This window comes from Lithobates pipiens, unplaced genomic scaffold (genome assembly GCF_037356315.1).
Source record: "Lithobates pipiens isolate NorthernLeopardFrog02 unplaced genomic scaffold, aLitPip1_a1.2 Scaffold_8, whole genome shotgun sequence".
Classification (NCBI taxonomy): Eukaryota; Metazoa; Chordata; class Amphibia; order Anura; family Ranidae; genus Lithobates; species Lithobates pipiens.
Window position 1 is genome coordinate 440715821 of NW_027507903.1, and position 27980 is coordinate 440743800.

Sequence of the window (27980 nt, forward strand, 5' to 3'; positions counted from 1 at the left end):
ATATGCTGTAACCTCTGGCAACCAATCACAATTGCTGCCTGATCTGATACAGTGAACTGATTTTAAGTCCAGCTTCTATTTATTGTATGTCTCAGAGCAGGTGGAGAGTGAAATTGCATGGGAGGGGGCCCCCAAAAATTCTTTTGCCTGGGGTCCAATCAATATTAAAGACGGCCCTGACCAGTCCCAGTGTCATCTGACCAGTATAGATCAGCAGTAGCAGTCATGATTGCTGCCAACCTAGTCCCCAGTGTCATCAGACCAATGCAGCCAGCAACAATGTTCCCGATCATTGCCACACCAGTGCAGTGTTGTCTCTGCCTGCTGCTTGTAATGATCCTGGCAGTGGCGTAACTAGAACCTTCAGGGCCCCGATGCAAGAAACCACGAAGGGCCCCCCTGAACCCCAGCCAGGGCCCTTCCCTCCGAGTCGGCGGTGGAACTCCAGGGCGTGGTCACAGGTATGACCTTTGTGAGCCCTGTATTTCCACCACTGGTATCAGTAGTTTTTTTTTAAATTTTTTTTAGGTGCCCCATTGGGGGACTGTCCCTAGGCAGGATGGGGTCCCCGTCCCCAGAAGAGATGAGGTACTTTTCTCCAGGGCAGATGAAGTTACTGCCCCCAGGTGAGAAGGGGTCCCTGTCCCCAGGGGAGGTGGGGGTCCCTGTCCCCACGTGAGAAGGGGTCCCTGTCCCCAGGGGGAGATGGAGGGGGTATGTAATGGTGTGTGGGGGATGGGGTCCTCTCACTCACCATGACCAAGCTGTAGGCCGTGCACTCATCCATGTTGGCCTGGGCTCCATCCAGTGTGCTGGACGGGCGATCAGCATATCTCCCAGAAAGACCTTTCATCATCTGTGTATGACGGGGGAGGAGGGGGGCTGGCAAACAAGCCCGCAGTGTCCTCCGGGGGGCTCTCATAGGGCTGCACTGCATCTGTGTGCTTAAAGTTTGTCTACCCGAGAGAAGTGTGCAGTGTGGGTTGGACTCGGGGGGGGGGGGGGACTCTGGCTGGGGAGAACAGACATCGGACTGAGCGGCAATGCATGGAGCAGGAGAGGGGTACTCTGAGGAGCCGGCCGAGGACACAGGTCAGGCGGGAATGCACAACAAAAGAGCAGCCAGTGCAATAGTCTAGCATGGAGCTCTGCTAGTCACCCTCCACCTCCAGCCATCCGTGTGCATGGTGCACTGGTACCCCTAGCTGCCTATGCTGCTGCCGGCCATATGTAGAGGGGACTGCATGGGCCCCCTGCATCACAGGGCCCGGTTGCGGTCGCGACTGCTGCACCCCCTATAGTTACGCCCCTGGATCCTGGCCTGTTTTCCTTTGCCAGCAAGTACACTCCTGGAACCACAGGAACTCTTTTGGTTTTCCTTTCTTCAGCCTCACTGTACTTCCTAGTCAGTGAACATGATATTCCTGGGGGTAGTCATGTGCTAGTAAGCTAGGCTTGCTTGGCTTATAAGAACTGGGATGGCTATAGGTAATGCTACGCTAAGCTATATTCCTTGACCACTCATTTATAGGTGACCATTTTAGAACATTCGTTTTGATACAATTTGTTGATTTGTGTGATTCACAAGATACAATGTCCGGTATATAATCAGCCCAGACAGTGAAAGTCTCATGCATGTGGTACCGCCATACTCAGAAGGAGTACCAGAATGTGTTTTGGGGTGTAATTCCAAGTATGCTTATGCTGTGTGTGAGAAATACCTTATTAAATTGACACTACATTTTCCCACAAATTGTTACAAAAGAAGTCTTCAAAAGACTCACCATGCCTCTTAAAACCTTGGGATGTTTACTTTCCAAAAAGATGGTCATTTTGTTTTTTACTGTTCTGGTGCTCCAGGACCTCCAAAATGTAATAGGTAATCAGTAAATTATATGCATAATTTATCCCCCTAGAACATCTGAAGGTGCTCCTTGGATTTTGTGCCCCCCCCTATGCAGCTAAGCTGTGAAAAAATCTCACACATGTGGTATCCCTATACAGAGGAGACATAGCGCAACATGTTTTGGGGTGTAATTAGAAGTATGATTATGCTGTGTGTGAGAAATAACTTGTTAAATTGAAAACCTTTTATTTATTTAACTTCCTTATTTTCCCAAAAAAATTGACAAAAAATTACAACTTCAAAAAACACACCATGGTAATTTTGGATTCTCTGTGTAGAGCCTCAACTCCTCTGACACACATGGTTGAATATAAATCACTTCAAGCACATATAAAGACACCGATATAAAATACCCTGTGCCTGGCTGTGGGTTAATACCAGAAAAATAAATACCCCCCTGACTTTTCAGGCGTCTAAACATTGGGGCCCATTAACCGATGACGCTCTTTGAGAAAGTCAGCAAGGCCTGCAGGCAGTTCTATAGCTATAAGGTAGCTGGTTAGGTAGTTCCTGATGGCTCAGTCTCTAGCGGTGGTAGCAAGTAATGGCCACAAGACCCTCTCATCAGACCCAGAGATACCGCAACAATGATCCCTCTAGCTGGACATCTGCTCACTCTGGGTTGCCTGGGTGACTCCGGTCTGTAGAGCAGTAAATCTGTATTCTGGAAATGGCTCAGTCTCTCTCTGCACACAGGTCGCAGCTCTTTACTTTTTACTTTTCAGGTACTTAGCTCAGTAGAGGACGCTCCAGTAGCTCAGTCTCTCTCTGACAACCTGCAACAGATCCTCCTGCTCTCCTGGTCTGTCTCTCTAGAAGGATTTTGCCCAGGAACATCCTGCTCCCTTCTCCTCTCTTTTTCAGGGCTAGCAAGGGGCTGTAGTCCATGCTCCATTATTTTCAATGGACAGTGCCTTCAAGGGGACTACATGTTTCATCATCCTCCTCTCCACCTCTCTGATTTGTCTTTTGCCACTGCCAGGAGGAAAGAAACAAAGCAGGTGGCGATCCGCTATAGTGACGTGAGATGGGGAAGAAAAGAGCACACAGTCCAGTTCACTCCCCAGCTGCACCATTTTCACAGTGGTCTGGCTGTGGTGGTGGTGGGAGGGGGGGGGAGAGAATGGGGAGGGACACAAGCATGGAGAGTGGGGACAGAGCACTCGGCTACAATTTCTAGCCATAAGAAGCCGGCCTTGAACGGTGACATGCTGATGATGCTGGAGAAAGTACATATAGACAGAAAGTGGCTTCAAAGAGGCAGCAAGAGATCTGCAGCACCGAGATGCAAAAAAAAAAAAAGGATGGGGGGGGGCTAAAAACAGTACTTTTTAAAATTTAAAATCATATTGTCTCCTCAGAGGGGGTTATTGAGTGATTTACCTGCTGCAGTTATATTTACTGTAGCTGCGATTTCATTAGAAACCAATAAATCATTTTTAGAGGACACTGTAGTACAGGAAAAATAATGATTCCGCTTGGTGATAATTAAACTGAGAATCACAGTGATGGAAGACATCAGTGCTACCTTTTGAATCACAATGCTGCCATTAGTGAAAGATGATATGGAAAGAGCTGTGAGACAGATTAAACATCATATGTGCTACCCATGTGGAAAATTGACTTGCTTGCAAATGACTGGAGACTTTGTTGTACAAAGTGAATCCATTTTAGCTGCTTTATAGACTAGATGTACTCCCAGACAGACAGCGCAATAACTTTTCTGGTTATTGTGGGGCTTTGTGACTCATGGACCAGATCACAGGAGAATAGCAATTCTTGCCAACCATTTATTGGAAAATCAAGAATGATCCAAGTAGCAAAAGCCCTAAATGAGTAACCAGTGGCTTAAAGAAAACTTGTCACAAAAAAGCATGAGAGTTGCATTGTTGATTTGTTTTTGATGGTTCAACCTCCTGGGATGTCATCTTCATCTGTGCTTCACTACTTCAATACTACCACACTACTTGAGTGAAAAACCTAGAACAAGAATGTAGATGTTCTGACTTCACAGGATAGATTTCCATCATAAAAAAGTTGTTAGAAAAGTGAACCTGTCGCTTTGCATGTTTATGCTCTTGATAGACCAAATCTCCCTCCATTGCTCCTTCTCCTTCCTGAACACAGTTTATGCCACAGCTTACACTGGGGTAATAACAAGGGACGGACACTGCATTGTTGAAATAAGGGGAGAAGGTCACATGCTCCTCCTATAATTAGGACTTCCTGCTATTTTCAAGTAGAGTGGCAGCCAACATGGCAAAGTATTTTGTAACACTGTGCATTGTTACTGAGAATGCAGTATTGTATTTATACACAAGATGGCAGCATTTAGTACTTCTATTTGCCATAGCCCCAATACAGGTAGACTGTAAGCAAGACTTTCCCCACAGTAAAGCTGAAGCCAAACTACAGAGCCCATAAGCAATCACCAAGGGGCAAAAGGATATATATAAAAAAAAGCCCAGACAGACACAGGGGGAGTTGGGGAGGGATGTTGCTGAAAGGTGTGTATGCGAGTCTGTGCTGAGCTGTGCCCTTCTAGGTCTGATTGGGTTGAGCCGAAGTGTACAGTATAGCTGGGTAAGCTGAGATGGAGACTGTCAAATCGATCGCTGTGAGGTAAGGACTCCTCAGAAACCCTTCAGCTGCAGGAGCATGTTTGTCCTGGCCACCACAGTCACATCCTAAGTTAAAGGGGGCCCCCACAGCAAGATGACTGACGCTTCTCTGTGTTGCTGAAAAAGGACTGGGTGAGGGGGTCCCTTACCCACATGGCATTGCTACCAGTTACATTTAATTCATATTGTCAGCCAAGCCTGTCAAGATTATAAAAACTAACTATTATTAACTATTTATTTGGTCCCTATCAGAGCCAAATAAACCTGTGCTTTTCATTGTTGCAAGTTGCCATTCTTTATTTGCTATCAAGACCACTGCCCACAGGTAGTTGAACTAAGTCAACCCTTACTAGGCAAAATTCTCCCCTATAGCTCCATTTACTTCGACCTGGGTAAAGAGGGTACTTTTGCAGCCTAAGTTCAAACTCCATATCTTACAGTGAACTGGGCTAACAACTCCACATGTTAAAGTGAACTGTAGCAGCAACTTCCTGTCTTAAAGTAAACTAGGCCAACAACTTTGTTTCCTTATGCCCCGTACACACAAGTGGATTTTCCGTCAGAAAAAACTTGCATGGTTTTTCCAACGGAATTCCACTCAAGCTTGGCTTGCATAAACACAGTCACACAAAAGTTCTCTGAACTTTCGACCATCAAGAAGGAAGCGGTGACGTACAACACTGCGACGAGCCGAGAAAATGAAGTTCAATGCTTCCGAGCCTGCGTCTAATTGTTTCCGAGCATGCGTAGGAGTTTTGCATGTTGGAATTTGTACAGACGATCAGAATTTTCGATAAGGTAGAGAACCTGCTCTCAATCTTTTGCTGGCTGGAGTTCGGCCAGCAAAAGTCTGATGGAGCATACACACGGTCCTATTTTCCGACCAAAAGCTCTCATCTGTCTTTTGCTGGCCGAATTTCCGATCGTGTGTATGTGGCATTAAAGTGACCTTTGCCAAAAACTTTGCCTCTTTAAGGGAACTATCTAATTGGTTCCACATCATAAAAGGACAGCACCTTGCATTGCACGCCAACGTAAGGGCCCCATCTAGCTGGCAAAAAACAATTCTCACACTGTTCAAACCATGGATCTATTCTTCTGGCAGTACTGTGTGCAAGAGGTTTAACAGCTTTTCTTTCTCTCTTTTAGGCTTAAACCTAGACTATCCTGACTGAGGGCCTACAAGTGAGCTAGACTATACATTTCTTTGTTACCCATTGTAACCTGGGGGACAGGTAGGCTGTACAAAGCTCCCTGGGATAAGCAGTCTTTCAGGCACAGATACCAAATCCAGTGAGGTAGTGACAAACAGTGTGGTTGGTGTTTAATGGTGATGTATACAAGTCTATATACAGGTGCTTTACAGTGTTTCAGAAAAACAAACAGAACAAAAATAGACAAACAAAAACCTAGCCGTGTCTCGGCACTAACTACACAATATATACAGGCCCTAACTACCAGGCTGAGCAAGCCTACAGCTTGTCAGCTTCCACATATACAGCTTAACAGCTTTTTTACCAACCCTTTTGCTCTCACAGACCAGTGTTGTCTGTGTTTCCCAGGCAGAGAGCGAAGGGTGTCTGTCACAAGTGAGTTTAAATTGGCCTGGGGGAGAGGACCAAGATCTGAACTGGATCTGGATCAGAGATCCCTAAAAGTGTGAGAGGAGCCTGGGAGATGTAAAAACCTGTCTCTCTCTGGGACATTCTGCTACACCATATACAGGACGTCTCACTTGGGGAGCAATCTCCCAGTAAGAGGGCTATTATTTATGCCCTTGGTCCTGCAGGACATAGGTGGCCACACTTAAAGGGGTATTTGAATATATTGTATGATCACTAAGTTGAATCATTGTGTTTATCGGTTAATCTATTAACGGTTGCCTTGCCATTATCATTTTATTTCTACCACTACAATCTGAATCTTTTATCACAGCTAGTGTGCATCTTTATTGTGTAACTACCGGGAGACCCCTGGGCAAGGTACTTTTGTGGTGTGAGCAAGAGTGGGGCTCCTTCTAGGGCCAAGGAAAGAGCAGGGGACCCAAATCTCCTTCGGGGTAGCTCTACAATTAGAAGGAGGAAAGGGCTGTCAAGGGCATCTGTGATGTTGCCCTGAATGCAGAAAAGTGACAAGTTTACTTAAAGAGGAAGTAAACCCTGATGGGTTTACTTCCTCTTTGGGCTACATCGCATAGTAGCCCATTATGTCTCACTTACCTGACACAGGAGCCAGCGATGTCACCGCTGTCCCCTGTAGCACGAAGCGTACATCTTCTTCCGGCTATCGCTGCTCCGGCCACTCACAGCGCCGGAGCAGCGACAACGTCACTCCCGCGCATGCGCATGGGAGCCGCCACTAACGGCATAGCGCCATTAGCAGCGGCATGCTCAGTGCACCTGCTCGCCACTGTCTATGGCGCATGTGCCATAGACAGCAGTGCCTGTCTTTTTGCAAATATCTCCTAAACCATGTAGGTTTAGGAGATATTTCATGGACCTACAGGTAAGCCTTAATCTAGACTTACCTGTGGTCAAAGTCGTCTGTAAGGGTTTTCAACCACTTTAAAGAAATAAATGATAAGTGCAGAGATGTTATAAACATTATCAGAAATAGTGTCCAAAGTTTACCAGCATGCTGTTTTTGGCTGCATTGTGGAACAATTTCAGGTCCATAGGGGGCTTCAAGCATTGCCAGCTACATGCTATCTGAAGAACCAGCCAATCATGTGCATTAATCTGGCCATACACAGAGTGAATTTCAGCTGGTTCCTGATAAACCGGCTAAAATTCAAGCCATGGGTGGCCCTGTCAGCACTGTGAGCTGAACAGTCTCTGCAATCAATCAGATACAGCCAGTGTTCAGGCAATCTGAGAGCTGTGGGTGCCAGCTGTCAGAATACATATAGCAGGCAGGAGATATTTCTGCATTCACACTCTTTAGCATGGATGGGGGAATTAATAACTGGCAAGGCTGAGTGAAAGAAATCTTAAGGTGTGTAGATAGCAACCAGCAAAAAACCACCCCCCCCCCCCAACCCTGACCCAGTCTCTATTATTAACTTACAAGGTAAGTGTTGCTCACATCTGCCAGTGCCACTTATCCACACTTTTAGCTGTTCTGTATTTACATGCACAAGAACAGATGGCCAAGCATGGACAATTTGAAAGCAAAGTTTGTGAAGTTCCGCCATACTGTGTCTGCATGGCTGACCCCTATTATGTCTATGGGCATGCTATTCTATTGCAAAACTACACGCTCCTGCAATACCAGACTAAGGTTATATAATAGGTGTATACACCAGGTGTTTGCTGGACAGTGTCCAGTGACTTGTGGAACTACCGTAGTTTGTAGTTATCAGCTGACAATGAAATATTTGCACATCTATGTGAAGATTCCATTCAGTTGTAGATAATTGTAATCTGCCACAGATGGAAAGCATAGTTGCTTGCAACATTGTGTAGATACAGTACTGTATGTGGCTAACTTAGCAGTTTGCAGAATCAGAACATAACAAGCTGTATAAGGAATACTAAAAACATTTGTCATGTTGCAGCTATACCGCATATATGCTATTTGTCAGAAATGTGTATGAAGGTTAAAGCCCAACTCAAGGAAATGGCAACGTCTACCATCTAGGGGAGCAGGAATACTTACCTTATTCCTCAATCAAGCAGGATCCCTCAATCACTGCACTTGGTCCCGTAAAAGCCTCCTATCTTGGGCGCTCCTGACCGCGGTCACCCTCCTGCCTCCTCTATATACAATGCAGGTTTTATAGCCCTGCATTGTATGTGATGATGATGAGAAACCACCCAGAGCACTGGAGGGAGTGAAGGAGCGTGCTGGAGTCATCTGGAGTGGGATAATGTAGGTGTAACAGCCGTTTCATGTCCTGCTAGACCGAAAGAGCATTTAATTTCTGCTGGGATTTGGTGGGGGACACTGTAATGGTAGGTTTTGTAGAATTCCTGGAGTTGGGCTTTAAAGACCATTTGAAGTCTGTTTTTTTTTTTGTATCTCGTTAAAGTATGTTATCATTTTTTGCTAGGATTATATTACTACAGAAGGTGGGTTATGACACCATGGGGGGTTATTTACGAAAGGCAAATCCACTTTGCACTGAAAGTGCACTTGGAAGTGCAGTCGCTCTAAATCTAAGGCCGCGTACACACGGGCGGACTGTTCGCCCAACTTTGTCCGCTGAACAGTGTTTCAGCGGACAGTCCGCTCGTGTGTGGGCTTCAGCGGACAGTTTCAGCGGACAGTCTGACGAACAAAGTTTTTCGGAAATCCCGTAAAACTGTCTGCTGAAACTTGGTTTGAGCGGACAGTCCGCTCGTGTGTAGGCTTGTTCGTCAAACTAAGTTCCGCGCATGCTCAGAAAGGATTTACACGCCGAAGGTTGCATTGCAGTGTATAGGACGTCGTTTTTCTAGTCCCTTCGTACGTGCCGTTCACGACATCGTTTCAGCGGACTGTTCGTTCATAGTGTGTGGTCAAGTCCGCTCATGCTAATTTTGAGCGGACTGTTTGTCAAACTGTTTGACAAACAAGGTTGGGCGAACAGTCCGCGCGTGTGTATGCGGCCTAAGGGTTAGATGTGAAATGAGTGGAAGCTCTTCTGATTTTATCATCCAATCATGTGCAAGCTAAAATGCTGTTTTTTACTTTCCTTGCATGTCCCCCTCGAATCTACAGCGACTTTACTTCCAAAAAAAAAAGTGTGTATGTCCCACTGTTTTATTTATTTAATATTTCATGTCCTGTATTCAGACATTTGTGAGTGCTGCGGTCCCATACACTAAGCACAAGTGTTTTTTTTTTTTGTATAGTTGTCATTAGAGGTCGACCAATATATCGGCCGATATTTGGAGTTTTTTTAATCAATCGGCATCGGCCGATTGTGCTGTTAAAAAAGGCTGATTATATCTACAGCGCAACTTGCAAATGACTTCTGTAATAGAAGTCAATGCAAGTTGCCTGAAGACTTCAGTGGAACAACTTGTCTCTTCTCCGGCCAGTCTGCCAAGAAAAGAGCAAAGAGATACAATGTTTATAATTATCAATGAACTGAACTGCATGTAGGAGATCTCAATTTAACCATTTAAAGCAGGGGTGGCCAGCCAATGGCCCAGGGGCCACATATGGCCTGTGGAGCCCTCTGATGTGGCCCGTGACCTCCTGCTCTGGAATGGCGGGTTAGCAAGCCCAGATTGCAGGTTGCCTACCCGTCATAGGGGAAGAAAACAGCTGCAGAGCAGAGCCCCATAAGCTGATGCTTCCTGTACAGCATCGGCTTTTGCCACAGGCAGAGTCTATGGCAAAGTTCAGTTAACCCACAGGATAGACACAGATGCACTACCCTGCACCCGCGGTGTGGGTAAACCGCAGCACATCAGTGTTAAAGCAATTTATGCCCTTTTCACATGATCGACCCTACCCAATCGGACCCTCAATTCACCTCTACAGAGCGGCAGATGTAAACAGGCTTTTTTCCGTTTACTCCTGCCTGCCTCCAATCCGGTCCTAAAAATCTGATAAAAAAATAGAAGGGAGTTCGTCCCCCTCCATCTGGGTGGATCGGGTCGGAGGGCCTATAGAGCAGCAGTGACCTGTCATCCGTCCGCTCCGCTCATTGTGGCCCGCAACTGGTTACCAAGGTTGGGCACCCCTGATTTAAAGAAAATCACTTAGAACCCCCAAAAATTATATATATATATATATATATATATATATATATATATATACACATTTTTTTTTTTTAGCAGAGACCCTAGGGAATAAAATAGCAGTTGTTGCAATATTTTATGTGACACGGTATTTGCGCAGAGGTCTTTCAAACGCAATTTTTTTGGAAAAAATACACTAATGATTTAAAAAAAAAAAAACAGTAGTTAGTCCATTTTTTTCACCCAAAAGTTTTGATTACCTGTTTTTGTGTATTTAATATATAGTTTTTTTTTTTTAATCTAAACTATACATACAAGTGAACTGATTGGAGGTTTGTTTTGTTTAATAAATGTTTAAATGTAAGACATTTTCTGTATCACTTATTACTTAAGACTGCTTTCACACTGGAGTGGGCAGGCGTTGACGGTAAAACGCTGCTAGATTTAGCGGTGTTTTACCGTCATTTTAGCGGCGCTATTCCTTGGCCGCTAGCTGGATTATAAATGCCCCGCTAGCGGCCGAGGTAGAGGTTAAATGTGCCCATGAAGCACCTCTGCCAAATCGCATTGCAGGCGCTTCGGCAGCAGCCTATTCATTTCAATGGGCAGGAGTGGTGGAGGAGCGGTGTACACCACTACAAAGATGCTGCTTGCAGGACTTTTTTTTAACGTCCTGCCAGTGCATCTCCTCAGTGTGAAAGGACTCGGGCTTCCACACAGACTGCAGGGGAGCCGTTTTGCGGGCACTTTACACGTGCTATTTTTAGCCCAAAAGCTCCTGAAAAATGCACCAGTGTGAAAGGTGTCTAACTGTTAGATTTTATGAGATGAAGGGGAAAAAAAACAAAAAACGGCCTAACATATCGGCCCAAAAAAATTGGCATCACATCTTAGCCATCGGCCGTCGCGATTTCTAAATATCGGCATCGGCATTGGCCAGAGAAAAAGAGGTTTTTGCAAATTCATCTATTATTTGCTGATCCAAAAAATGATCCGATCTGTGACTCTGATCCGAGGAACGATCCAATCCGTGAGTTTTTTGATCCGTTGCACCCCTAGTGAGGGTTGGGGACCTCTGATATTCGCATATATTTTCTAGGACAGTCACTTGCCAAAAATTAGAGAGGATGAGAATGATGGCATCAGAAGCTGCACCTTTACAGCCCACAATGGCTCTTCTGATATTTCTTAAAGTGGAACTTTAGTCAAAAAATTAAGTCCTGCTAGATCACTTCATGCTGGCCCCTTTTTGCTGGTATAGCTAATGTATGTGAAATAAATAAATGTAAAAAACTGTTTTAAAGCCAGCAATATACTGTGTCACCCTTCTCTGCACATGCTCAGTTAACAAAAAATAAAAATAGTGTAGCGCTTCAATGGTAATAGGTGTAGTCAACATAAATTAAAAGGATAATCATGTAACAAAGATCATATAAATCATATAGATGCCTAGAGAAAAAGAGTCCAAAATTGGGCACACATTTCACAATGTAGCTGGCACGGGGGTGACCGAACCGTCACAAAGGAGGAAGAAATCACACTAGGCGGGTGTATTCATGTGAATCTGCTTGACTGTAAACATCAAGGAAGGTAGATAAATACTTCTTACCAACTCTGTTGGACTCACACAGTCGTATGACAGTTGAGTCTGAAAGGCTTGAGGTCACAATCTGGGACCAAGGAGTGTGTGGAGGGAGGCCCGTTGAACTGATGGAGGAACTCCAAACGGCTGTATGCCCAATAATGTATTTCACAGATGGAACATCAAGGTTGTTTGTAGTCCAGCTCAGACGCGGCCCGTTACACTGATACTCCAATCTCCCCCGAATGGGGAGGAGGATATTTGGGGGTTTAGACCAAAAGGACGGAAAAAAAGAAGAGAGGGCTCCACATGGTGCGGGTCAAACGGTATAAAAATGGTAATTTATTAAAGTCAAAAGGTTAATAATGACTTGGTGATCACAAAAATAGAGTAAAATGAAATTAAAAGCAATGTAGGGTGCCAACAGCTAGCCCAACTTTGTCCGTCAAACAGTTTCGGCAAACAGTCCGCTCAAAATTAGCATGGACGGACATGGCCACACACGACGTACGAACAGTTTGCTGAAACCGTGCGCGATGACGTGAACGGCACGTACGACGGGACGAAAAATACGACGTCCTATACACTGCATTATAACTTTCGGCGTGTAAAGCCTTTCTGAGCATGCGCGGAACTTAGTTTGTCGAACAAGCCTACACACGAGGGTAGGCTTGAAACAAGGTTTCAGCGGACAGTTTTTCGGAAATTCCGAAAAACCTTGTTCAGCGGACTGTTCGCTGAAACTGTCCGCTGAAAGCCCACACACGAGCGGACTGTTTGCCGAAACACTGTTCAGCGGACAAAGTTGGGCGAACAGTCCCCGCGTGTGTACGCGGCCTTACTCTCCATTTTTGTGCCAAAAATCAGAGCCATTAGAGCCTGATATGCCAGCAGACTAAAGAAGCCCAGGGGCTCTGGGCTTCAGCAGAATGGCAGCCTCCAGCAAGAAGAATCAGGAAAAATGATTAATGTTGAATGTATGTTCTTTGCTAAAGAACATTATTTTTTATCACATTGTTATGGGTAAAGTTCTGCTTACATTCTAGATAAAAAAAAATCTAGATAATTTTAAGTTTATATATTGGACAACAATTTTACGTCTATGGCTGAGATCTCCAATATACAGATTTTGGGGAACATTTTGCTGACCACTGCCATTTCCTTTAAAATAAGCTGTCACCATCTGGCAGAGGCTCGCTTTCTTCCATGCCATAAATATGTTCACTTTGCCAGGCCATGTGTGCATGTTTATGAGCGTGGCCAATCGTAATGTGCCTGCACATCCAACCAAACTCACGTGTCTATAGTCAGCTTTCGTTTCTGTGTTTTTAGAAATATGACAGCAAGATATACCAAAACACAAGCATCTGTTCAGCATCCTGTTTACAAGAAGGTTCTACAACTAGCTACTAGCTCTCTGCCAGTTGGGTGAAATGTCTTTCTCCCTGGCCATTTTAAAAAGGGGAAAAGAACATCTGCTGCTAGTTAAAAATACCAGGAAAACAAAACCTCACAACCACAAGCAACTGGATTCAATACAATCCTCTAGTTTTTCCATTGAGATCAGCGAGTGGCGGTTGACTTAACATTATGTGTTCCTGCAGCAGAAAGCCGTGGGAGGCGTGCTACTCTACATTAATGCTTTATTAAAAAATTGTTGTGATGCAGCATACAGTATTTGGTCTTATTTTAAGCTACTTTAATGGGACTGCTACATTATCAAAAAATACCATTGAATATAAATTACACGTTGCTATGTAAAATAGTTTTAAAAATAATAATTGCTAAAGGAATGTTTCAGGATGTACTGTGTATTAGTATATTTAAAGGCAGCCTTTCAGGACTTTTTAAAGGGCTGTAGTCCCAGGAATAATGCACGGAAGAGCTCTTGGTTATGACCAACCCAAAGAGTTGGACAGTGGTAGCCTCAATATTTAACTGGATATGATTGCCATAGGTAAAAAAAAAAAAAAATTATTTGAGAGTTTTCTAAACACATCTGCTATCCTAGCCAGTAAAGCCATTAAAGAAAATTGCCAACCTGTCAATCTTTGAGACTCATATAAACTAAAAACCCATAGTATGTAAATGGGCGCTTTGTTTATGGAGACTGTCGGTGTTCAGGGCCGCAACGCTGTGTCCCTGCATCCGCAGTGTCACAATTGACATCAATGGGGCTACCTGCACAGGGATGCACAGAACCCCTGTGTATCCCCATGCAGGTAAACACAGCCCTTGCATGGGTGTTTTGCTCTAGTACGGCCTGTCAACAAGGCCTTAGTTCCCACGTTTCAATACATATTCAAGCTAGCCAGTTTCACCAAAGTGATTCCCCTCAGGCCAGTCCCTACTCTACTTTGTAGATTGCCACCCTCTGGCTTGCTAAATAGTATACTGTCAAGAGTATGGGCTTATTGTGCCTATTTGGGGCAAACAGACACCAGTGGAGAGCTACATACCAAAATCCAGCATTGTACGCCCACAATGGAAAAAGACACAAATTCAAGAGGGTGGACAGCACCAACAGGTAAAGATAGTTATATATCCAGGTGTGTTCCAAAACACACAAAAATTTTAAAAATACAAGGAGGTTACAACTCAGAGCAGCAATTATTGATTCATTAAAAAGTAATCCAGCAACTTTAGTCATCCCTGCTCTTTTTATCACTGACCTGCACAATGCCAACGGAATTCTGATGGGATTTCGCTCAAGCTGTCTTGCATACGCATGGTCACACCGAATTCCGACCGTCAAGAACGCGGTGACGTACAACGCATACGATGGGACTAGAAAAAGGATGTTCAATACCCAGTAGCCAAGAGCTTCCATTTCCTAGTTGAATCTGAGCATGTGTGGGTTTTTGTACGTCGGAATTGCATACACACGATCGGAATTTCCGATAAAAAGTTTTTCCGTCTGGAAAATTGAGAACATTAATTTTTTGCTGGCGGAAATTCGGACAGCTAAATTCCGATGGAGCATACACACGGTCGCATTTTCCGATGCAAAGCTCTCATCTGTCTTTTTCTGACCAAAATTCCGATCATGTGTACGGGCAAATGAGTTCCAGACCTAAATGGCTTCCATAGACTGTATACAAAATATGAAATACAAACCACATGTTAACATTTACATATTCATAGCAAACTCTTGCTTAAAAATGTTATTTAAATGGGTGTTCCTAGGATTATGAAATTAGTAGTTAATAAGGCTGACGTTCAGCTATCCAAAATCAGGATTTCCATTTCTAAAGTGACTTAAGGTACATAAAGACACTTGAGAATGTTCACATGACCCAGTTGTTTACATTCATATTAAGGAACGTCTATGTTTGAAGACTCTAGTGGCCAAACCTGCTTTGAAGAGGAATGTATCACTGGTGTAAATGCCCTGACCTTGACAGAGGCACACATATGCAAGCCCAATGTGAAGTGATTTATTTTTGTTTACAAAGATAGTTCATAGGAATAATCATCTGGCATCCATATTGTACATCTACAACTGGATAACCCTCTAGTGTCTGTAGGTTTATGACCAGAACAGAAAGACGGGTGGTTAAGCCAAGTGTCTGTATCATGCAGAAAACACTAAAAGCCATCTACTGATCTGTGATCATCTACTCTCCTGACCTTTCAATATCTATTCAAAGACTATCTAAAGCCAAAACATATTTGTAAATGTTTTTTTTGTCTGTGACCCAGTGGGGGGGGGGGGATTTATCTTCACTTCCTTTGTCGTAGACACAATAGAAAGTAGGAGGATAGCTTATGTACAGTAAGTAAGGGTAAATCCCATCTGAGACAGTTGTAACAAGAACGATTACAGATTTCTCCACTACTCTTGTTTTGGTGACAACTGTGAAGTTTTGGACTTCCCATAAACTGATCTTCCATTGAATATGAAAAATATGGAAAATTTTTATGTATACTCATAAAGCTCGGGCGGCTTTTGTTTTTACTAGGGATCAGCTGTTGTTGGTACCTGACTATAACCACTTACTTTAAGCATACATATATATAGAAATAATTATTATATATAAATAATGACAATATTATAAAGTCAGCTAAGGGGATTTGATATACTGGGAGAATGTACTCAGTACATTGTGATTACATTTCTACAACATTAATAGGTATCCCTTTTTTCATATGTATTGGTAGACTGCAGAATTCGGCCTGAATGTTGGATTGCTTATGTAAAAGTAAAAAAAAAAGACCATCCACTGCCTTTTTACTTCTAAAGCCTTGTTGGATGATATGTCTGACATATAATGCACATTTGTCTGCTGGATTAGCTTGTGCATTCAATACATTTGCCCATATCGTGTCACATTAGTGGCTGTTTATTCAGCATCTAACGTTCCCATTCTTCAAAGAAAAATTCATGCTTAAAGTTTCAGCAATATCTGCTCAGAATAGCCATTGTTACTTTTGCTAGCACCAATTTTAAAATGGTTTTGAACTATACAAATGGTGAATCACTGACCGTAACTGGTTGTAAAAGCAGAATTCTATGCATTAAGATAAAAAGCCTTCTGTGTGCAGGAGCCGCCCCAGCACCCTCTAATACTTACCTGAGCCCCATCTTTCTCCAGCAATGTACACAAGTGCCTCAGCCATCCAGAACTCTTCCTCCTGATTGGCTGAGACACAGCAACGGTGCTCCCGCTGCTGTCAATCAAAGTCAGTTCTCCAATCAGGAGAGAGAGGAGGTGGGGCCGAACTGGGGCTCCATGTCTGAATGGACAAAGGAAGTTGTGACTCGGCTCAGGTGCCCCCATAGCAAGCTGCTTGCTGTGGGGGCACTCAACGGGGGGGGGGCAGGAGAGCTGAGGAGGGACCCGAGCAGAGGAGGATGTAGGCTGCTCTTTGCAAAACTAACCGCACATAGCAGGTAAGTATAATATGTTTGTTATTTTTATAGAGAAAAAATTGTCTTTACAATCACTGATGATTCCCGCCATTCACAGTTCTGCTATCTAGAATGCTTATCACATTGTCAGTCACCAACAGGACCCAAATGAATATTCTCCCAGTGCCATAGAGAATGGGCACATTTGCAAGCTTATGTCAGCATTTTTGCCTTGTGCACACCACTAGAAACTGTTACAAATCCTGCAAAGAAAAGGGGTGAGGGCCAACAGGTTGCCAGTCAACAAGGATGAATCTAGCTATCGGAATGTGCCTAGATTCACCCAAGTCTTATAAATATACACATGTGTGTTCTACAGGTTACAATATTAATATAGAAGATGCCAATTATTTATGTGAAGGATCAGTTCTACATTCGTTTTAATATCTACCTTTTTCATCTGTAACTAAAATCCCTGTTATATTCATCAAGAAGTTAATTGTTTGTGATTGTCTTGTCTCAGACTGACTGCTACAACTCTGTGACTGGAACCATCTATGACTATGGTGCCCTCACACTAGATGGAAGTCAGTTCATCCCCTTCAAGCAATATCAGGGGAAGACAGTACTGTTTGTGAATGTGGCCACCTACTGAGGGCTCACCATGCAGTACATAGGTAAGTTATGTTAATTTGTTTCCAAACCAATGCAATATTTAATGCATTCTAATATTGTTCAACACAATATTGTATTTGCCTAGGCAAGGAAAAGGTTTTACTTAACCATAGACACCACTGGGAATTTACCTTCACCACCCAGATCTGCTGCTGCAACCTCTAAACATTCCTGTAGGTCATGTGACAATGCTCAGGCCTGGTGGTTGGCCACTTAGGCAGCAACTACTACACACTAGGAAACAGGAAGCATGTCATATGTTCCCCCATACTTGTAAATACAGGGTTAAAGTGGCAGATTAACATCTTGTAATGCCACTACCTTCTATTTGTTTATTTGCCTAGTTCAAAGTACAGGTTTACATGAAGGTTACCATACACTGGCTGATTTTCGAATAAATGCAATAAATTGAACCCATTCTCGTGGGAGTCAGAGGCCAGTAAGTTTAAATCACACATTTACTGTATATGAGACTTAAAGGATAAGTTCACTTTAAAAAATAAATCCACTATATTTTTGCCAGTAAAAAAATGTGCAAATATAATTTTTTGTTGCAGGAGCCTGTAAAGCATTGCACCAGCGATCAGCAGATATAACATGTTACATCTTACGGTGCATTCATAACATGTTACATGTTACACCCTAAACATATGTGTAACATGTAACATGAAAGGTGAACTTATCCTTTAAATTCAGGATCTAAATGTGGATCTGCCTAGCTACTTAAGATCTCTAAAAGCTAAAATTAGCAGCTAATTACTCATCTACGACCCAAACTGATCTCTCTCTATGTCTGAAAAATTTCCTGATACTTAGCCCTGGTTGACATTGGTGCGTTCCAGAATGTATGGAATCACATGGCAATTGAAAATGTATCACTTTATATGGAGGATGTTCACATATATACAGTGCAATGCTAGTGCGATTTTGAAAAGCATCCTGTAGCAGTTTAGAGTGGGGGTGTGATTTTTACCTCTATAGACTTGAATGGTAACAGCATGCAAAACGCTTATCTGTCCTAAGATAACACAATTCCAGTATGTTTTCTTCGAGTCTCAGTTTTTTCCCTTCCCTTTAAAGAGGAAGTAAACCTTGATGGGTTTTACTTCCTCTTTTGTTCCCTGCAAAGTAAAAGCATAATGGGCTAGTATGTATCGCATACTAGCCCATTATGTACCACTTACCTGCAAACGAAGCCTATGATGTCCCCAATGTCCTCACTGGTGGCCGCATTCATCTTCACCCCTCTTCCTTCCAGGGTCGTAGACTATGGCTCTGTAACTGACCGGAGTCGCTGACGTCACTCCTGCATATGCGCAGGAGCCACTGGTCACAGCATAGGCTCTGTACAAACGGCAAGATCGTTTAGTGCGCATGCACCGATGGCGGTGGTGCAATCGTATATGGAAAATATCCGTGCAGGTTTAGGAGATATTTCCAGTACCTACAGGTAAGCCTTATTGTAGGCTAACCTGTAGGTAAAAGTGGTGTAACTATTATTATTATTATTATTATTATTATACACGATTTATATAGCACCAACAGTTTATGCAGTGCTTTACAATGTATAGACAATACATTTACAGTACAGTTCAATACAAAAGGTACAGGAGGGTCCTGCTTGTAGAGCTTACATTCTAAAGGGAGAGGGTGTTACAAAAGGTAATAGCTGCAGAGAATGATTTGATGGGGGTGACTGGGCTTACAAATACTTTAAGAGAGATAGACAGAGACTTTTTCTCCAGGTACTCTGGTGAACGCCTCTCCAGTGATGCTACATCCGCAGGCTCTCTAGTCGGCCCAACATTTTCCCATTGGGTTCAGAATCTTCAGCCACCTGAATTGGTGTGGCCAGGATAACAAAAAGTCCTACACCTGAGCATGGGAGTTCTTTTATCCCAGGGGTGCTTAACCTTTTAAAGAGCGGGGCCACAATGAAATGAAACGGTTCAAAATTTTTATTATTATTATTTTGAATAACAGAATGAACATTTTTCTTCTGCAACTGCTGAATGCCGGAATGGTGGGATAGTCTGAGCAAACAAGCAGGGCAAAACTCTGGATAGCCGCACACTGGAAAAACACTTGAAGACTATGAGTAAGCACTGATTACGGTGCGAAACGTATCAGCATTTTCCTGTACCCTGTTATTCCTTTTGCTGTGGATTTTTATATCTCGTTTTGATGTGACCCACGTTGTTTCAATTAAAGATGGGATTTTAAGTCCTTTTCCAGTGTGCGGCTATCCAGAGTTTTGTCCTGCTTGTTTGCTCATGGTATGTGTAATGGTCAGCACCTGAGGCTCATCAATAGGAGACAGAGCTTCAGTCCTCGAGGATTACTTTGGAGCGGTGGTTCATCCTTTCTACCAATGAGGGATAGTCTATTGGAGATCTTTCCTGACTTCTGTCCAGAATTTTATAACGCTTAGAAAATGTTTGTTTCTTTTTGTTTACTGGAAATATCATTTATATTTGTGTTGGGTACATCTTGTGATTGAACTCATTTTACTTTCACTGGAATTGTATTCAGACAAATATTTAATAAGGTTACACAGATACACAGTGAACTTTCTTTTGTCAGCAAGATCCTGGGAACAGACTGGTAGTGGCAAATAAACCCATATAACTTTATATTACTTGGCTAAGCCCTGATAGCAATAACAACAAAGCAAATAGGATGTGGGAATGTGTATTTCAGCACAAGTTGAGAACGTGGTAAGAAAATCCTCATGACTTTTTAATTGCTTCTTTTTGTGCTCTGCTTGCTTTATGTAGTTCCCACTGCAAGCGTAGTTTTTCATTTTTTTTAGGTTTTTTTAGCGGTTAGGCTGACTTCTGTTTAGCTTTGTTTGAGTCGTTAAAAAAAAACTCAGTAAAACTGCAGCATGATTGAAATTGTTATCATTATGAACACATTAGGAGCCAATAAGAAGCCTCCAATAGATATCTGTGGACTTTTTCATAGATAACAACATACTTTTTCTAGGTCAATGACTCAAGGTTATAAATCTAGTGTGCCGGGATTGGCATTCCCCAAATGGTTTTATTGTTTATCTTATCTTATCTTATCTTAATAGTGAAATAGCGGAACCTAAAAGTAACTATAACATTTTCTACTGCACACGTGGCTTTCTTTCAGAACTGAATGCACTACAAGAAGAACTGAGAGGTACTGGGTTTGTCATCTTGGGATTTCCCTGCAATCAATTTGGTCTACAGGAACCTGGAAGCAATGATGAAATTCTGCATGGATTAAAGTAAGTGGGCAATAGTTGTCACTATGCAAACATTTTCCACCTGATTCACAGAGCAAGTGTTTGTGGGAAACCATGGAAGCCAATCATTGACCTAACATTCATTACTAAAGGGTAGACGTGTGCTGCTGAAAAATGTGTTAGTTTTCATTTCAATCATTTTTTTTTTTTTTTTCGTTTTTCGGGTTATTAATTATGATTGCTAAATTTGAAAATCCATAAATTAGAAAATTCAAAAATCCGGAAATAAGAAAGAAAATCCAAGAATTAGAAAGAATAACTAACTAATCATAACTAACTATTAAATTATAGGTATTGGAATTTCCTTTCAAATTTGGCTGTTAGTGAATGTAATGAATACTAATTAATCTGAAATTACGAATTATCAGAAATAACGAATGCCACATCTAAACAAATGGAGCGGAACAAATTAATAATAAAAAGTTTTAATTATTATTATTGTTATTTATTTTTATTTGTTACATTCCATTCCTTTAGATACAGCATTCGTTATTTCGGAAAAATTCGTATTCGTTACGTTCACTAAAAGACAAATATGAAAGGAAATGCCAATACCTATAATTTAATAGTTAGTATTGGTTAAGCTATTATTTCCAATTTTGAAATATTTGGGTTTTTGAATTTACAAATACAAATTTTCAGATTTACGAACATTTGGAAAAATCCATTAAACCGTTTTTCGTTAATTCAGATATTTCCGAATGAATGAATGTGTCAAAATTTGTGAAAAAACGAATTTGTAACGAAAAAAATTGCACATGTTTACTAAAAGGACAAAATGTAAAAAAACATCAGAGATACATCTATACCATATATGCACATTGCCATGCATTGTCTCTTTACACTACAAGCACAGAAAAATAATTGATCTACAAGAAAAGCACTTAGCTACTAATATACCTTTTGTGGGCTAATAATACAGCATTTCGGGGACTTAAATCACAAGAAATGGTGTCTGCCCTGTCCAGTTGTCTTTTGCTAAACCACTGAATCTCTCCCCCCTCTCTTCATCTCAACAACACAGAGAGCAGTTGTTCTGTAGTCCAATATAAAAACTGGGGTGGGTTGGGCAGGGGGCTGATTAGGCTTTGTGAGACAGAGTGAGAAAGATGCTGGACGTGTCTAAAGTTTTGATAAGATCAACAGGTAATTGTTACTCTTATTGAAAAATATAAAAAAATAAAATAAACACTTTTATTGGTACATTTGATGGGAGCAAAATGGAGAAGTTAAGATAAATTAATTGTTGGGGATGATATACACTCAAGTACAAAAATGCTAAATTATAAGTAGCCATAAGTGTTTAGCCAAGTTATTTTGGGGTAGCTCCACTCTGACCTGAGTTCTGTTTTAATGGCATGTAAGACTTCCCTAGGATGCAGTGAAAAATACTTCCAGCCCACAGAATAGATTCCCATTGTCTCTAAAAAAATATTTAGCTTGTTAAATAAAACAAAATAAAGAAAATGGAGTAATGGTGGTGACCTTGGCTTTTCCCACATTTCAAAATATTACGCAGCTCAAATAGGACAGATCGCATGCCATGCAAGAAACCAACTGTGGGTCTTTATTGAAGCTTTACTTCTGCAACCTTATAACAATTACCAATCTTGTGTAGCTGGTGTGAATAAGCCACCACTGCCCATTCCCTGAGCATGTTGGATGATATTAAATACTCCAGCTACCTCCTCTCCCCACTGGCTTTGATAGGGAAACCTATCGGAATATACAAATGCTGTTGCATTTTGTTAAAGGATGAAATATAACCCAATATATATATCCAAACTATGAATGAATGAAACTATTTCCATCCTTACCCTACCCCCAGGGTGATTTTTTTTTTGTTAACTCCAGTTTAAGTATTTCTATTAAGAAAGGCCTGGATTATTTCCTAAATGTACATAATATAACCGGGTACTAACATTTATAGGTAAAGTTGATCTGGGGAAAATCCGATTGCCTCTCAGGGGATCAGGAAGAATTTTTTCCCCTGCTGTAGCAAATTGGATCCTGCTCTGCTGGGGCTTTTAACCTTCCTCTGGATCAACTGTGGGTATAGAATTGGATATATGGTATGATATTATTATTATTTTTTTTTGTGGTTGAACTGGATGGACTTGTGTCTTTTTTTCAACCTGACTAACTATGTAAGTACTACTGGTATAACCTGAGATGTCACGATGAAGCTCTAACTTGAGAAAACTTTAAAAGCCTCTGTGCTACTAACCCCCATACCCCAGCCATGATTTCCTTCCTATACTCCCAATTTATCTAATCCATAATATAATACATACTTTTTCCCCACTTACAATTCCAAATAGGACAAAGACTTGGGTGGTATGGTAACCAAAGGCAACTGGGACCAGATCTGGATCTGTACCTCTAGGAGCATTAATACTGTCACAGCCTTAAAAGCCCTACTGAATAAAAAAAAAATAGGCACAGTGGAGTGAACCATGTCTGCATATAGTTTGTGATTTTCCAGGGCTTTTTTTTCTCAGAGAATAGGTGAAGGAATTTCCTCTTTCCGAGTCAGTCCTTTTCTCCGTCCTACCCTCCTTGACAAAGCAGAGCATCTGACCCCGGAGGAGCTGAGACCGGAGTATCTGTACATAGGATGACAATAAGCCGTACGCATCATAGACTTGAGCTTTATAGCAGAGTGGCTAGAAGAAAGACATTACTTTCAGCAAAAAACAAAATGGCACATTTTAAGTTTGCGAAAAGGCATGTGGGAGACTCCCAAAATGTATAGAGGAAGGTGATCTGGTCTGATGAGAAGTTTTTGGCCATTAAAGAAAACGCTATGTCTGGCACAAACCCAACACATCACATCACCCAAAGAACACCATCCAGTGAAACATGATGGTGGCAGCATCATGGTGTGGAGATGTTTTTCAGCAGTTGGGACTGGGAAACTGGTCAGAGTTGAGGGAAAGATGGATGGTGCTGAATACAGGGATATTCTTTAGCAAAACGCATTCCTAAAGCAACACTTGAGTGGTTTAATGGGAAACATGTAAATGTGTTGGAATGGCCTAGTCAAAGCCCAGACCTCAATCCAATAGAAAATCTGTAGTCAGACTTATAGATTTCTGTTCACAAGCGCAAACTATCCTACTTGAAGGAGTTGGAGCAGTTTTTCAAGGAGGAATGGGCAAACATCCCAGTGGTAAGATGTGGCAAGTTCATAGAGACTTATCCAAAGCGACTTGGAGCTGTGATAGCCGCAAAAGGTGGCTCTACAAAGTATTGACTTTAGGGGGGGGGGAATAGTTATGCACATTGACTTTTTCTATTATTTTGTCCTATCTGTTTGCGTCACAATAAAAAAAAAAAAATCTTCAAAGTTGTGGGCATGTTCTGTAAATTAAATGATGCAAATCCTCAAACAATCCATGTTAATTCCAGGTTGTGAGGCAACGCAACACCAAAAATGCCAAGGAGAGTGAATACTTTTGCATTTGTAATACAAACAATACAATAAGCTGATGTAACTTGTTCCTTTTCTACAGATATGTGCGTCCCGGAGGCAGCTTCGTTCCAAACTTCCAGCTATTTGAGAAAGGAGATGTTAACGGGAAGAAAGAGCAGAAAGTATTCACCTTTTTGAAGGTACCTAAAAACAGGTTATAAAACACCAAAAATCTACTCGGAATATTCAACTTAATTTATTGCATTTTGAAGTCTTTTCTTACAGTGCACAATTACTAGCCAGTCAGGTCAGTCTTCAGAAGTCAATTTCTAAGGCCGCGTACACACGCGGGGACTGTTCGCTCAACTTTGTCCGCTGAACAGTGTTTCGGCGGACAGTCCGCTCGTGTGTGGGCTTCAGCGGACAGTTTCAGCGGACAGTCTGACGAACAAAGTTTTTCGGAAATTCCGTAAAACTGTCCGCTGAAACTTGGTTTGAGCGGACAGTCCGCCCGTGTGTAGGCTTGTTCGTCAAACTAAGTTCCGCGCATGCTCAGAAAGGATTTACACGGCGAAGGTTGCATTGCAGTGTATAGGACGTCGTATTTCTAGTCCCGTCGTACGTGCCGTTCACGTCATCGCGCAAGTTTCAGCGGACTGTTCGTTCGTCGTGTGTGGCCAAGTCCGTCCATGCTAATTTTGAGCGGACTGTCCGCTCAAACTGTTTGACGAACAAAGTTGGGCGAACAGTCCCCGCATGTGTACGCGGCCTTAGAGAAACCTTTATATTTTTTAACCTGTTTTCTACACGCCTAGGGCTACATAAGTGATTAAAGCTCATGTATAGCCAAAACTTTACATTTTGGATAGAAAGTGGGGGGAGGGGTGGAGTTAAAACCCACTGATATGTTTTTTTTGTTGTTGTCTGGGTCCTGGTTCCTGTGGGACAGCTAACAAGGTAAACAAAGAAAGAATTTCTCTTGCGCTCCTGGAGGCGTTATTGATATACCATGGTAGGCCTTTTTTGGAAGAAAAAAAAAGGGGGGGGGGGGGGGGTAAAGAAAAATGAGAAATAAACGTGAAAGTTGATCGTGCGTGTCCCGCTGCCTAAACTGACCTGGGGTGGTCTGAAGAAGGTTGAGTGGAAAAAAAGAAAGAGGAGGAAGGCGCATGATCAACTGCTAGGATCAAGACGATTTATTCAAGTGCAAAGTAAACACATATATAAAATGATTCAAAAGTTCATACGTTTTCATAAAAGCTGGGTTACAAAATATACACATTAAAAGTTTAAAAATGAGACATGCCCATGCAAGGGTAAATACTCAAAGTGGGTTGACGCATTTCGAGGGAATTTCCCTCTTCATCAGAGCCTTGCAAAAAAGGAGAACAATCTGTATAGTGCAGTAGACCAACATGAAAGGACCAGCTAGTTGGGAGGTATGTCACGTGGTGAGTGATCACTTTTCCTACGCTCCAGACTTGTCCACATCCCAACGCTCTGCCTGTATGGTGTACAGAGATGTGTATATCTCTTTCTGTGTGGGTCTGTCAATAGTACCTGCATCCAAGAATTATGAGAGTGATGCAGCCTGCATGCATCAGCAAAAATACAGGAGGCAGATGCTTCTAAAAATGACTGAAAAGCCTCTTGCCAGAGAGTGCCTTCAGCCTGTGGGACAGCCCAGGACATGGGCACTGTTAAGAAAGTGTCCAAAATTTCTGTACGCTACATTAACAGAAGAAAAAAAAACACAGGGTACACTCTCCTCCCCCCTTCTTTGTCCCTCTATCTACCTCTTTAGCAGTGTAGAAGTTACCAGACAGTTTAAAAGAGTGCCTCTGAATACTTTATGGGGGGGAGCAGGCGACTAAGTGCTTACAGATCTTTTACCGTCACTACAGGACACAGTGTGATATAGCAGCCAACACAGCTCTGTAATCTAAGACTGCGAGAGATTCTTCATAGCGAGCTAAATTAAAAGCCTCATGCACACAGGATGTTTTTTCAAACTTTCCTAGAAGTCTTTGCTACTGGCAGCAGTGTTTAAAAGTGTCTAAAACTTTTACAAGCGTTTAAACATGTTTACACTAGTCCAGTGCTCGGCTCTTAATTTGTTTCATTGACCAGAATAATACTTTATTCTGTCCATTGAAATTAATTAACGCTCATGTGCTAAACGTGCCTATCGGTAACATGCGTTTAGACAAGCCTCAAGCTTTATTTCTGCCAATGGACTGAAACTGAACATTCAGGATGCACTTGATCGAAAACCGGAACTGAAATGGACAGTTTAAAAAAAAAAAAAAATTATAAAAATAATAAATATAAAATAATGAATATGACTGGTGTTTTTGCATTGATGTCAATGGGATGCGATTTTTGCATTGAAGTCAAAAGGGGGCGTTTTTGCATTGAAGTCAATAGAGGGCGTTTTGCATTAAAGTCAACAGGATTATCATTATCGGCACCTTTTTTAATACTACCGTCAAAATGCCAATAACCCTATTTTCGGATGATAATATATCATCGGATATACCGCGCATCCCTAGTAAATATTGCAATAACACCTCAAAATATGTGTTGATGGAAAGACTATGGGGGTTATTTACGAAAAGGCAAATCCACTTTGCACTGCAAGTGCTCTTGAAAGTGCAGTCGCTCTCAATCTAAGGGGTAGATCAGAGATGAGTGCAAGCTCTGCTGATTTAATCATCCAATCATGTGCAAGCCAAAATTCAGTTTTTTATTTTCCTTGCATGTCCAGCTCGGATCTACAGCGACTTAACTTTCAAGTGCACCTGCAGTGCAAAGTGGATTTTCCTTTAGTAAATAACCCCTTATATGTCGTAAAAGACACCTGTAGCTTTGGTCAAGCTGTCCCCTAGTTGAGGCATGCTTTTCCCTCTTGAGTGCAGCTCACTCAGTTCAGGTGGGCTGGGGGTATGCCTTAAAGGACAGTATTCCATTAAGTAGTTATTTGTATTTTAAGTGATATATACATTCAATTCTTGCATAACGGAAATGTGTCACCTGTGAAGGGGGTGTAAAAAAAAGTTTGCAAATGTTATGCTAGAAAATGGACTTCGTTGTAGCCCACATTACTAATAAACAATTCTTCTATCTTCAGAACTCCTGCCCCTCTGTGGGTGATAGTTTTGGAAATCCTCAGAATCGTCTTTTCTGGGAACCCCTCAAGGTCAGTGATATCAAGTGGAACTTTGAGAAGTTCCTAGTTGGACCTGATGGCCGCCCGGTGAAGCGATGGTTTCCCCGCACACCAGTCTCTCAAGTAAGGCGGGACGTGCTTGCTTACCAGAAAACACAGTCCGGACTTCAGAGAGTCATGATGCTGGGAAGGGATCAAAACTAATCGTTTGTCAACACCATTGCTTAATGTTGCCCTGCTTGTTTATATAGATTTATATATTTTTTGTGCTCTTATTGCTAAATGTTTGGGTAGTTGGCAGGACACCTAAGGTAAGCTGAGATACCATCTGCATGAAAGTTGGGTCTGAAAGTACACCAGTACGGGACCTACCTGGAAACCAGGACTTTGGTAGGATGCTGTTCAGTGCATTCCAGTATCTCTACCATCCTGGGATGGGTCTACAGCATTATCAGAGGCTTACTGCTTTCTGCCTGAACTCTAGGGTGATGCTGTAACTGTGCTGGTACTCAATAAACATTACCTGTTCATAAAGAAACCCTAGAGTCTTGCATGCATTTGTTAAGAATATAAACATTAAAGTATATCTGTAGACATGTTGTTTTTTTGTTTTTTTGATTTTTTTTTAGAGCAGAAAATGGTTAGAACTCCTTACTTTTTATCTTTCTTTCTGTGTCCCATTGGGGAGATTTCCCTCCACTTCCTGTCCTGAAGCCACATAGGAATTACACAGATATGTTTCCAATGTGGGGGGTTTTAGACAGTTGTCAGCAGGACAGGTGTCCCCACTGGAAAACTGTCATTTAGATTA

General features: G+C 42.1%; 1 protein-coding gene across 1 annotated transcript in view; it reads left to right on the forward strand.

Annotated features, from left to right (window-relative positions):
* GPX3 (glutathione peroxidase 3) overlaps window positions 1–27707 on the forward strand; it is a 34919-nt gene extending 7212 nt beyond the window's left edge. Inside the window, exons 2-5 of the mRNA XM_077468323.1 lie at window positions 17157–17310; window positions 20450–20567; window positions 24101–24200; window positions 27131–27707. Of these exons, the coding sequence (XP_077324449.1) occupies window positions 17157–17310; window positions 20450–20567; window positions 24101–24200; window positions 27131–27373 (615 nt within the window). The 3' untranslated portion in view covers window positions 27374–27707. The remainder of the gene's footprint in view (window positions 1–17156; window positions 17311–20449; window positions 20568–24100; window positions 24201–27130) is intronic.
* The last annotated feature ends 273 nt before the right edge of the window (window positions 27708–27980 follow it).